General features: G+C 38.8%; 1 protein-coding gene across 3 annotated transcripts in view; it reads right to left on the reverse strand.

The window, feature by feature from the left end:
- Positions 1–212: 212 nt before the first annotated feature.
- Positions 213–12,860, reverse strand: part of pdcd4a (programmed cell death 4a) — a 49,983-nt gene continuing 37,335 nt past the window's right edge. Inside the window, exons 10-12 of one of the 3 annotated variants that reach the window (XR_009648661.1) lie at positions 1,531–1,670; positions 528–659; positions 213–495 (exon numbers count right to left, since the gene is read on the reverse strand). Coding sequence is in view for 2 of the 3 variants with exons in the window: in XM_060873292.1 (XP_060729275.1) it covers positions 605–659; positions 1,531–1,670 (195 nt within the window). In the remaining variant the exon portion in view is untranslated. Of the gene's footprint in view, positions 660–1,530; positions 1,671–12,860 lie in introns of all 3 variants that reach the window. The other 2 variants (XM_060873292.1, XM_060873293.1) reach the window with 2 other exon arrangements.

The raw sequence follows: 12,860 nt of genomic DNA on the forward strand, positions 1-12,860 counted from the left end.
ATTAATGTCAATCTTTGTCCTGTTAAATTGCTTAAATAATAATAATAATAATATTTTGAGAATGCAGTTCCAAGCTTGCTTTGGATGTAAACTTATGGCTTTGCTGCCCCCACTGCTTCCTGGTGGCAAACACACTCACGATTTATCTTTATACAGATTCTAACATTTTAATAAATCTACTGATGTAATCAAACACAAAAGAGAAATCAGAATTAAATTTTGTGAAAATGTGCAAGTTTAATGCCAAGAACAATCTGCTTTCATTCTGAAGACACACACATACCCACATCTGGTGTAACATGCCTGATTAAAACTGAATTACTGCAATTACAGTTGAAAAAAAAAAAATATGTGAGCTTGCATGACACTATGTATGTAATCACAGTTTTTTTAATATTTTTTTTTACATGCAAATTAACTGTGATCAGATTAAAGCTTGCCCCATTCTTACATCACTACTAAAAATTCAAGTGTGTGTGTGTGTATATATATATATGTGTGTGTGTGTGTGTGTGTGTGTGTGTGTGTGTGTGTGTGTGTGTGTGTGTGTGTGTGTGTGTGTGTGTGTGTGTGTGTGTGTTCGTATTCTCTCTCTGGTTTATCTTCAGCTCTTAATGATCCCTCCGTCTCCTTCACTCACAAAGCGCTTTCTCCCCCTGCTGGTCAAATAAATCTGTGTTAAATCAGAGAATTGTAAAGTATGCATCATTTGGTACACTAAACTGTGGACTTACAATGTATTTGAGAACAAACTGTTTGAATAGGAACACATGAAGCGGAGTGTACACATGCTCATACAGTCACCTTCAACAAGATAGACTTTATGATACATCTAGTATGATTATCGTGGTTATCCAATTGCACTTTTTGGCATTTTGGAAATTTTTTAGAATTGTCCTCAATAAACCACTGGAACAAGTGATCTATAAAAAGTACATATTGTACAGGTACATAAAGATCTCTATAAAGCCTGCATTTCTCTGTGGTCACACGGTGCTTTACAAATCCAAAATAACTACATAAAAAATAAAAAATATGTGTGTAAAAAATGTTTTTTTTTCTAATCAGATCTCCATTCATTCTTTTCCCATGGAACCTGCATGAGAACTAGATTCATTCTGCTGGACTGGAATTGAGCTGCCCCTTAATGTAAAATTATGGAATTCTATAATCTAATTACACTGTATTCCCTGTATAGACTGCTTCTGAGGTGGCAGCACTTACAAACAGATGTACTAAGCCATTAGTAAATGATTTCCATCAATACAGTTAAGATCACTCAGCTCTGATCACTATGGTAGTGTTTTCTGTTCATGTTACTGAAACATGCCCATTTCACCCTATTACATACCTGAAAGCTGTGCGTCTGAAAGTTTATACACATCTACCTATAAGTACTTTACACCCCATTGCACCCATGAAATGGATCATAATTACTGCGACTCAAGTTGCAATATGTTAATCATATTTTCAGTCAAATACGCTGCTGGCAATCATGTGCATTTCAATGAATATGTAAATGAGGCATACCTGGAGGGGCAGGCATCTCTGAGCTGCTTGGTGATGACAGACTGCTGATGACAAACATCCACAAAGCTTTCCAAGATGGTGTGGGCATGAGGAACATCCAGGCTGATTTCTGGGAGCTCCACATACACACGTTGAAAACCCTACACGCACGCACAAACACATGCACAAACATTTAGTGGAAAGCGCTCTAAGAAATTCCGCCAAAAAGGAAACAAAGCTGGTTCTTTTGAAGAAAAGAAAAAACCTACTTAGCTTAACCTACATAGATTTTTAGCAAAATTTGCATAATATGGACAACAAATTTTTGAGACTTACCCTACATTTTTTTGTCATATCTACATAATTTTGTTGTCATACTACTCAGTAGTGTGACAAAAAACAATGATCAAAAACCGTGACATTTGTAAACAATATGGCTGCCACATCAAGGCAAGGCAAGGCAAGTTCATTTGTATAGCACATTTTATACACAGAGGTCATTCAAAGTGCTTTACATAGAAATTAGAAAACAGTTTATAAGAGAGAACAAAATATATATGTAAAGATAAGAGACATACGATAAAATCATAATAAAAACAAAGAACAATTAAAGAAAATATATGTGATTTTAATAAAAACAGTTTAAAATATGTTAAAAAGAATAAAACAGGAGTAAAGGTGTTTTGGATAAAAAGTGCAGTCAGTGTGAAGCAGCGCAGTGCTCATTTAGTAAATGCAGAGTTAAACAGATGTGTTTTTAATCTTGATTTAAAAGTGTCTACTGTTGAAGCACATCTGATCTCTTCTGGAAGCTGATTCCAGTTATAGGTGGCATAATAACTAAATGCTGATGCACCTTGTTTTGAGTGAACCCTTGGTATCTCTAACTGACCTGATCCTAATGATCTGAGTAGTCTGCTTGGTTTATATTCAATTAGCATATCTGTAATGTATTTCGGTCCTAAGCCATGAAGTGATTTATAAACGAGTAACAATACTTTAAAATCTATTCTAAATGTAACTGGAAGCCAGTGTAAGGACCTGAGGACTTGGTTCTGGTCAGAATTCTGGCAGCAGCGTTCTGTATGAGCTGCAGCTGTCTAATGGTCTTTTTGGGGATCCCAGTAAGGAGTCCATTGCAATAATCCACCCTGCTGGTGATGAAAGCATGAACAAGTCAGTCCTTTCTAACAAACCAGATCATAAAGCTAAAAGACAGGGTTCTCCTTGAAATTAATTATAAAGTTCATGAGCCACACAATGAAGCTATGGGAAAGAGTAGTAGAAGCTAGGCTAAGAAAGGAAGTTGATATTTGTAAACAATTTGTAATGCAATTTTTGCATCTGAGGATGTTTATGGAGAAGTACAGAGATGGTCAGAGGGAGCTATGGTACTGCATGAGGATGTCAGGAGAGGCAGAAAAGTATGTCAGAGCAGTTCAGGATATGTATGAGAGGAGTACGTCAGTAGTGAGATGTGCTGTAGGTCAGACAGAGGAGTTTATGGTGGAGATGAGGCTACATCAAGGATCGGCTTTGAGTCACTTCTTGATTGCTATGGTGATGGACAGGTTGACAGATGAAGTCAGACAGGAATCGCAGTGGACAATGATGTTTGCAGATGACATTGTGATCTGTAGAGAGAGTGAGGAGCAGGTGAGGGAACTCCTGAAAAGGTGGAGGTCTCCTTTGTAAAGAAGATTTGTATTAAGACAGAGCATGTGTATGAATGAGAGGAAGTAGAAACAGTGAGGCTACAGGGGTTACTGAGGTCAAGAAGGGGTGCAGGAGTTTAAGTATTTAGGGTCAACCATCAAGTGTGACAGGGAGTGTGGAAAAGAGGTGAAGAGTCGAGTACAGGTGAATTGGAGTGGTGAAGAAAAGTGTCAAGAGTCTTGTGTGACAAAAGATTGTCAGCAAGAATCAAAGCAAAGGTGTACAAGACAGTAGTGAGAGCAGCTCTGCTGTATGGGTTAGAAACTGTAATAGTGAGGAAAGGCATGAGGCAGAGATGGAGGTAGCATAGATGAGAATGTTGAGGTTCTCTTTAGGAGTGACGAGGATGGACAGGATTAGTAACCAGCAGATCAGTGAGAAAGCTCAGGTTGGATGTTTTTGGGTGGTTTGGACATGTACAGAGGAGGCAGAGTAGTTATATTGGTAGAAGGATGTTGGATTTAGCTGCCAGGTATGTGGTCAAGAGGAAGGCCAAAGAGGAGATATATGATCATCTCATGAAATGTTATACTAGTGTGATAAACAGACAGCCATTTAAACTTTGCAAAATTTTAACCACTTTTGACAGAACTTTCCAAAAGCGGGTTGGTGAAAGGTCACACGGTGTTTCAGGTTTGAAGAAGCAGAAGCATGCAAGCAAAAAATCCTGTAGACCCACCAAGGCTTATGGAATTGTATTTACCACGTTTACATTTACAGAATTTGGCAGAATCCCTTATCCAGAGCGACATACACAAGTGCTTTCAAGTCTCTGTAATAGAATACATTTAATCTGGTTTACTAGGTTACAGACTTAAGATACCATTAGCCTAAAACACTGTTCAAAGTTGTTTTTTTATATACGAACACAAATCAAAGAGGGGAGAAAGTACTAGTTCAAGTATTCCGTTTGAAGATATCCAGCTGTCCGGACCCATAGGGGAAGTTCATTCCACCACCTCAGTGCCAGAATAGAAAAGAGTCTTCTTGTATACCTACCTTTTACCCTGAGAGATGGTGTGACCAGTCAAACAATGCTGGTTGCTCTGCAGTGTGAGGAGTGACGAGGACTTTGAGGTAAGCAGTAGCTGGTCTATTTTTGGCTTTTAGGCAAGCATCAGTGTTTTGAATCTGATGGGTACAGCTACCAAAAGCCAATGGAGGGAGAATAGCAGTGGGGTGTGTGGGAAAATAATTTTAAGTCATTGTTTTATTTCCTTTTAGTTCTAGCATATTTTGTGGATCATGTAGAAGCCAAATCAAGTTACAATGCTAGTTAAATTCAAACTTCACATTAGACTTGTGGTTCCTGTATCTCATAAATATCAAAGGAAAGGGACAAGGTAACTCAGGGTATCATCTGTCTCTTTGCACCATTTGTCCCATTGTTTAAGGTGGCAATGGGTTTCAAGGACTGAGTCAAGAAGGAATGGCAAGCATCAGAGGTGAACTCGTTTCTATGATAATGAAGGGGTCTGAGAAAGACTGTTATGTTAATGGGATTAAGGGTGGGTGAAATTCCAGGATCTGGTGTGGGGGCTGTTACATCCTTTCATGCTTTGATTGTCACCCGAGTGTTTTGTCTCTATCTGATGGGACTGCCCCCCCAGAATGTGTATATTTACAATGTATTACAACTTTAAGTCAGACTTGATGACTGCAGCTCCCGTGCCAGTACGCTCTGACTTGCAGACTCGTTTCATCGTGTATCTACAATAAAGACTACTGCACAAGGATATCCAAGTCTCCTGGTCTTCTCTGGAAAAAGTTTACAACAGGTGGTAGGCGAGAACTTAAACAGGTTGGAAAAAAGGTTGTGCAGCTGCATTTCAGATTATTTGCAGAGGACAAATTGCATTTATAGGTAGATCTGACAGCAATGAGTTGCAGTAGTCCAGTCTTGAGATGACAAAAGACTGAACAAGTACCTGAGCAGCCTGAGTGGACAAAAATGGTGAATACTTCTGTTTTTTGTTGCCTTACTGATACTTGGTTTAAATCAAATGATTACATTACAGGTTTTCTTCAAGACCGATTGGTTAATTTTGATAAAGCGTTAATTGTAGGAGATTATAACATTCACGTTGACAATACATTTGGGCATATATATATATATATATTGTGGTCATACCACAACTGTGGTCATACAACTAAATATTAGTTTAGTGATTCACAGGATTGCTAAATCCTAGAAACAAATACATTTGTACAAAATAGTATTGAGTTTGTACAGTCAACGGCAGATACTGCTTTTTTTTTAACACACCCCTTTCAACTAATTGCCCAATTGCACAGCTTTAAGAGGGTGCAAATGCTGGTCTTGTTTGTTTTCTGTGAATCTACTTCACCTACTGGTAACTTGTTTGCCATGTAGCAATTAAAAATATACTAAAAACCTGGATTATTCTGGTTAGTCTGGATTATTCTGGTTATTACTTTGAACACTACTGTGTATATATATATATATATATATATATACACACACACACACACATATATATATATATATATATATATACATATACATACATACATATATATACATACATACATACATATACATATATATATATATATATATATATATATATATATATATATATATATATATATATATATATATATATATATATATACCTATATATGGTATACATAAACCAGTAAACAGAAGCTCTAACACTTCAACTTCCATTTAGAGGGATGTACTGTAGCTAGCTCAACAGTGAAAGACCTGGATGTTATAATAGACAGCAACTTGTCTTTAAAATCACATCGTCCATATTACAAAAACAGCCTTCTTCCACCTTAGAAATATTGTCAAGCTAAGGAACATCCTATCTTTATATGATGCTAGGAAGACCTCCAGACTAGACTATTGTAATGGATTATTAGGTGGTTGTCCTGCATCTTTAATAAATAGGCTACAGTTAGACCAAAATGCAGAGTTCTCACTAGGACAAGAAAATATGATCATATAACACCAATTTTATCATCTCTACACTGGCTACCTGTTAAGTTTAGAATTGAATACAAACTGCTGCTACTTACTTACAAGGCTCTTAATGGTTTAGCCCCATTGTTATTCTTATGTTCTCTTTCCCTCCATCAGATACCACAGCTTCTACTTGGATCTCAACATATCTGTCAGACATATTATTGTGGATGACAGCTTATCAATCTCAGCAAAACTGAACTGCTGATCATCCCAGGTGATTCATGAACTGTCATTTTCCTTGCTCATGTCACACTCCTGTCCTTACACGCTCATGTCAGCTTCTTCTCTACAACATCAGAAGGATTCAATTGAATTGGGCTTGAATTGTTTGCGCAAGTTCAGATCCAAGTCAAAGGTACATAATCATTCAGTATGGCAAACTTTCAGCTTGTACAGGGTGTGAGCTGCAGCATGTTTAGTAATTCTTCCTCCGTTATTAGCGTTAATTTAACTTGTGATGATAAAAAGAAAGATGGCGTCGGTGTCCTTGGCACGCCTTCTGAGGTCCTCCGTCTGGGCGCTTTTTATCTTTTTTCTGTTTTTATGTCTGACTCAATTAGTCTTAAACAGCAATGCCACCTTGATTTATGACCGCTTGACTTTGCTAAATATTTGAAACACGGTCACTGCTCTGCCAAATTGCGCCCTTTGTACACTGTGATCTGGTCTTCTACCTGTCTCATCTCTACTCCCGGCGCACCTGCGTGGGTTTTCCGCCTGAGCTGCCTCTCCAAAAACGCCAAAAGATGACGCGGTATACGCAGAAGTATCACAGTGCAACTCAGGCTGGTCCTTCAGCTGGACTGTGGCTTTCGGTCCCACCCGTTTCTGCGGGGATCTGGTCAAACTTGACGATCTACCGCTGGATGGAATCTCCACAAAAGTGTCTCTCGATGGCTGCACCCTGTTTTCCCCGGATCTTTTGCTGGCCTACTCAGGCTTTCCCTCGTGCATGCCAAGGTGGAGTTCATTTGCACAATCTTCGACCGCTACTCCGGGCAAGGCAGAGGGATACAGCTCCACTACAACTGAAAACGGTGCTCATAAACACTCGGTCACTGCTAAACAAAACTTTTATTTTAAATGACTTTACATCACAAACATTGGATTTATTATACATCATGGAGACTTGGATGAAACCGGGTGAGTTATCACCACTTTCTGAACTGGTACCTCATGGCTGTACTTTTCTAAACTCCCTGCATCTATCTGGCCGTGGTGGGGGATTGCTAACTGTTTTTAAAGACCCTTTGCTCTGTCAATCTCTACCTATTGGCGTATACAACAGCTCTGAAGTGCAACTCTTTCAACTAGTCTCCATAAACCCAATTGTTAAAGCATTAATATATTGTCCTCCTCAACAAAACAATTCCTTTTTAAGTGAAATTGCTGAACTGTTGGGTATGGGAAAATACTGCTGCTAGGCGACTTCAACATTCATGTTTGCTGCCCCTCTATACCATAATCTGCAGAATTTTTAACTCTGATGGAGTCTTTGGAATTTACTCAATGGGTTTCTGGCTCTACACATAATCTTGGCCATACTCATGACTTGGTTTTAACTCATGGCTTATCTTTTACAAGAATTGATCTTGGTACTGCTGTTTTTTCTGACCACAAGCCCATAGTTTTTACCCTTCCCTTGCTGACTCACGACTGTGCAGCAATGCACAGATCAAACCATATCATCAAGTTCGCCGATGACATGGCAGTGGTGGGTCAGCAAGAACAACGAATCAGCATACAGAGAGGAGGTGCAACAGCTTACTATCTGGTGTAGAACCAACAACCTGTCTCTGAATGGGGATAAAACTAAAGAGATGGTTGTAGACTTCAGAAGAGAACAGAGCGACCACTCTCCGCTGAACATCGACGGATCATGGGTAGAGATCGTCAAGAGCACCAAATTTCTTGGTGTTCATCTAGCAGAGAAGCTCACCTGGTCACTCAACACCAGCTCCATCACCAAGAAAGCCCAGCGTCTCTACTTCCTATGAAGGCTGAGAAAGGCACATCTCCCTCCCCCATCCTGACCATGTTCTACAGAGGGACCATTGAGAGCATTCTGAGCAGCTGCATCACTGTCTGGTTTGGGAACTGCACCATCTCGGATCACAAGACCCTGCAGCGGATAGTGAGGACAGCTGAGAAGATCATTGGAGTCTCTCTTCCCTCTATCATGGACACTTACTCCACACGCTGCATCCGCAAAGCTAACAGCATTGTGGATGACCCCACACACCCCTAACAGACACTCTTCACCCTACTGCCATCTGGAAAAAGGTACCAAAGCGTTCGGACCCTCACAACCAGACTGTGTAACAGTTTCTTCCCACAAGCCATCAGACTCCTTAATAACTGAACTGAACTGTACTGAGCACAACAAACACACACATCATCTGTATGGACTGCACAGACCTACACCACATACACACACTTCTAATATACATCTACTGTATCAAATTGTTTACATTGTTTACATGCTTCTTACATTCATCAACTGTTTATATGCTTACTGTTTACAAACTGTTTACATGCTGTTTTGCACACTTTTCAGTCACTGCACCACATTTCAGTCATTTCGCTCATACTGTACAATATTTCAGTTGTTGCTGTTTTTTGCACAAATCTTATTCACAATTTGCACAATTATTATCTCAGGGACCTGCTGCTAAGAAACTGTGTTCATTCGAGTATTACTGCAGGCAATATTGTCTGAACTCACAGTATTTACATACAGTATTGACACTGGTCGGTCAGCGCTGTTTTTTTGTTTACTGTCTTTTGTGTACTGTCTTTTTTGTATTTTGTGTATTGTCTTGTAACCTTTTGTCTGTCTTGTCCTGCATTGTCTTGTCTGTCTTGTCCTGCACTGTTTGCACCAGGTTGCACAGTTGCACTTTATGTGGCTAGGACTACTTAGTCCTAGCCCTGTCTTTGTTTTATGTAGCACCTTGATCCTGGAGAAACGTTGTCTCATTTCACTATGTACTGCAACAGCTATATATGGTTGAAATGACAATAAAAGCTTCTTGACTCTTGACTTGACACGTCATATTTCTAGAAACTCAACAACAGTACGTTTAACACGCTGTTTTACTCAACGATCCAGTCAGGATTTCTCCGAAGCCTACGAATCTTAATGTACAGAACTCTCTGGAGATTGATAGCATCCTGGACACCTTAAATACTGATTCACACCTCACTCTATTTAACTCTACCTGTGCTGAAATTCTGAACTCTATTACTCCATTGTAGCGTCTGGTAAAAGTCATTTAGATTTCATATCCTAGGCACCCTAAACTTCGACATCTACTCTTCAATCAACCAATGAGCAACCCAGTTTTACGATTTTATTGAGGGCCACATTCCACAGTGTCACACACACCTGGCTCAAGGAGGTCTGGGATCCTACACAAAGACCAGATAAGACCACACTGTTTCTCTGATTGAACTCATAGGGACCTCAACCAAACACGCACACACACACACATGCGCACACACATGCGCGCACACATGCGCGCACACACACACACACACACACACACACACACACTCCCCTGCAAATGCATACACATGCACATACACACACACACACAACACAATGGGACATTCCGTTTTACTAATAAAACAAGTAGATAAGATACTCTAAGATTCTTATTCTTATAACCCTGTTATAATGTGCTTCTTCTGTTAAGGCTTGCCTGACTTAAAATTACTTGCTCCTTACTTTCCTGAAAAGGGTGTATTTTATTTAGGTATCAGAACACAACACTGGATTAACATGTTATACTTTGATTACCGATCCTGGTATGTTAATGTATACCTGTTCTAAGGCTGTATGTCCTTTTAAGGTCCGATGTCAGGATGTATACAAAATTATGTTTTCCCTTCCCTAATGCAAATGCATTTTTTTTTTTTTTTGTGTTTCATTCTCCTTTATCAGAACACAATATCGCAATAACATCAGTTACACTTTGATTACTGATCTGTGTATATAATGTACCGATGCCTTTATACCGTCATTCCCCTTCATGTTTAGTATCCAAATGACCACAAAATTATCAGTTACTCATTTTTCAATCAATGGTGTATTTTATTTGAGCACGAAAGGCGCTATACCATCTTAATACACCTTGGATAAAAACTTTAAAGTCATCTAAAAATTTGTCATCTTTGTTTTCTCTATTTCCTTTGTTGTTCGTGTAGTTAGTTTTATGTTGTGTTTGTCTCTTTCATTAAACGCCATATTTTTGTTCCACAAGTGATTGTCTCTGAGTATCGCTCATAAACGTAAGGTACCTGCAACATCTGGTCTGAACTACATGCTCTATTAAGTTAATTTAATTGAAATTACGGTATAAAGTAAAAGGGAAGATAGCGCCCTCATAGAATTAATAAAGGTTACACGGCCTGTTCAGCGGACGAACAGACCAAATAAGTTAATTATTACCGTCAATTTCAGCTTAGGTTAAAATATTTAGGAGTCACTATAACACGTTATAATTACCTTGCTTTGCGAGCCAAAATCGCTACATATAATGGTTGAGAATGCGGGCATGTTGTTCAAACTTTGCTAATTCAGCTAATTCAGCGTCAATTTACTTGTGGTGATTTACTGTGCGCTTGTGGTGATCTAGGTCGCAACGTAGACTCCGCTATTTGACTTTATTTTGTTGCATTTTGTTATTTGAGTCTCGATTAATCGAAAAAAAAAAAAGAAAAAGAAAAGAGAAGAATTTAAACTGCAGTCATAATATTAAAAATCCCTCGTAAAGACGAAGAAATCTCTTTACTGCACATTTTAATATTATCAAAATCAGCTGTGGGGACGAAGAAATCTCCCCATAGTTAGATTAAAAATTGATTTGAGCGTGTTCCTCTTATCATCTTTTAAGGCCTTGTAATTGTATCGCTGTTGAAGTCATTGCTTGTTCCAATTTCGTTCAACTAGACGATAGCACTCCGTTAGGTTTAACCATCAGAGTAGTTAACTGATGCGTGCCTAATGCAGATCCAATCATACTGCTGACCAGTGGTTGATTGGTATGTAAAAGGAGTCCCAAGCCTTGATCAAGTAACGAATAAGAACAGCGAAGAAACCCTGTTCTTTTGCTTATTTATTTATTTGGGGGGCAGCGAAGAAAACCTGACCCACCCACTGTGTGCCGTTGAGTGGTACAAACTGTTGAATTTGTGGAAAGGAGAAACCTTCCCTCAGTTGTTAAACTGTGATTTGAGTAGTGTAACTCTTATCAGCTAACTCTTAAGACCTAATCTTACATATCAACAGCGAAGGAACCCTGTTGACTATATACTACTGCTATTGTATCTTTATTATTAAGTTTCGTCCTCTCAGTCTTACAATTTTATAGAGGTAATGAATAAAGCCTGCTTCCTTAATTTGAACCGCTCGAAATAAGGTCGCATGACACGTGGGGGCAAGAAAAACTACCCCCTAACTTCAGTGTGTGTGAACTAACTCTCTCTCTCTCTCTCTCTCTCTCTGCCACCTAGTTTTTGTGGTTTGTCCCTTCAATTTTATTTCATTTTTTTTATTTTTTATTTTTTTTTAGTATCTTCATTTATTATTGTTTTGTTATTGTTATTTTACATTTTTTTTATTATTCCCCTTTTATTATCCATTATTATCACTTATCAATTTGGGTTTTTGTTTGGTCATGTTTTGTTTTATTACTATTAATAGTAACCTTTTTTTACTGAATTTTTATTTTGACATTTTGTTACCTGCTTTTATATGTTTTTATCATTATTATTATTATTATTATTATTATTATTATTATTATTATTATTATTATTATTATCATCATCATTATTTGCATCTCTCGTTTCTCCCTTCTCATTTACTTTCTTCCCACTTCCCCTCACTTATTTTAAATTAAACTTTAAACAGAGGGTGAAGCAAATTTTAAAATTCAGTCTCAGCTATTTAGGTTCAACTTTGTAACTCTCCCTCTTCCAGGCCTCGTCCTGCCCTATCACCTTTGTGTTGTGAGTTTGATCTGTCCATTTTCATTCTATTTAGTTGATGCGTAAGGTAAAGACCTAACTGGGAAATCATCACAAAAAAACTTAGCAAATTAAAGTAGCCAAATCTTTAGATTACCCATTAGGCAAATTGAGCGGACAGCACGTTCTCACCTATTAGCGTAGGCCACCAATATTGTAAGAACTTGCATTGGCCCTTGTCTGTGTCTCTCTTCGCCAGTGAGCCAGCATGTCCAGATCATCCAGCCCTGAGGCACACTGGGATCAGCTAGAGACCTGGTTGAACGCCATGACGGGTACCCTCCTACCCGAAACTGCTGTTGATCTGCAACACCTGAGCCGGGAACAGCTTGATGACAACCTGAGTGCGGTGATGTCTCATAACCCAGCACAGGACTATAGCCACAAGGAGCTGGCAAAGATCCTCGGATTACTGACCTACAACCTCATCGCCCAGACAAAAGCGGAGGAAGAAATAAAATTCTCGCCTGCAACAGGAATCATTATCATTCCAGATCCAAGCTGAGGAGGCTCGGAGGAATCTGGCACAGGCTCAGGACCAGCTAGACCGAATCCAGGCAGAGACTCAAAGCCAATGAGAAACGGCAGATGAAGTGAACACAGAACTGCA

The sequence above is a fragment of the Tachysurus vachellii genome, chromosome 6 (assembly GCF_030014155.1).
Source record: "Tachysurus vachellii isolate PV-2020 chromosome 6, HZAU_Pvac_v1, whole genome shotgun sequence".
Classification (NCBI taxonomy): Eukaryota; Metazoa; Chordata; class Actinopteri; order Siluriformes; family Bagridae; genus Tachysurus; species Tachysurus vachellii.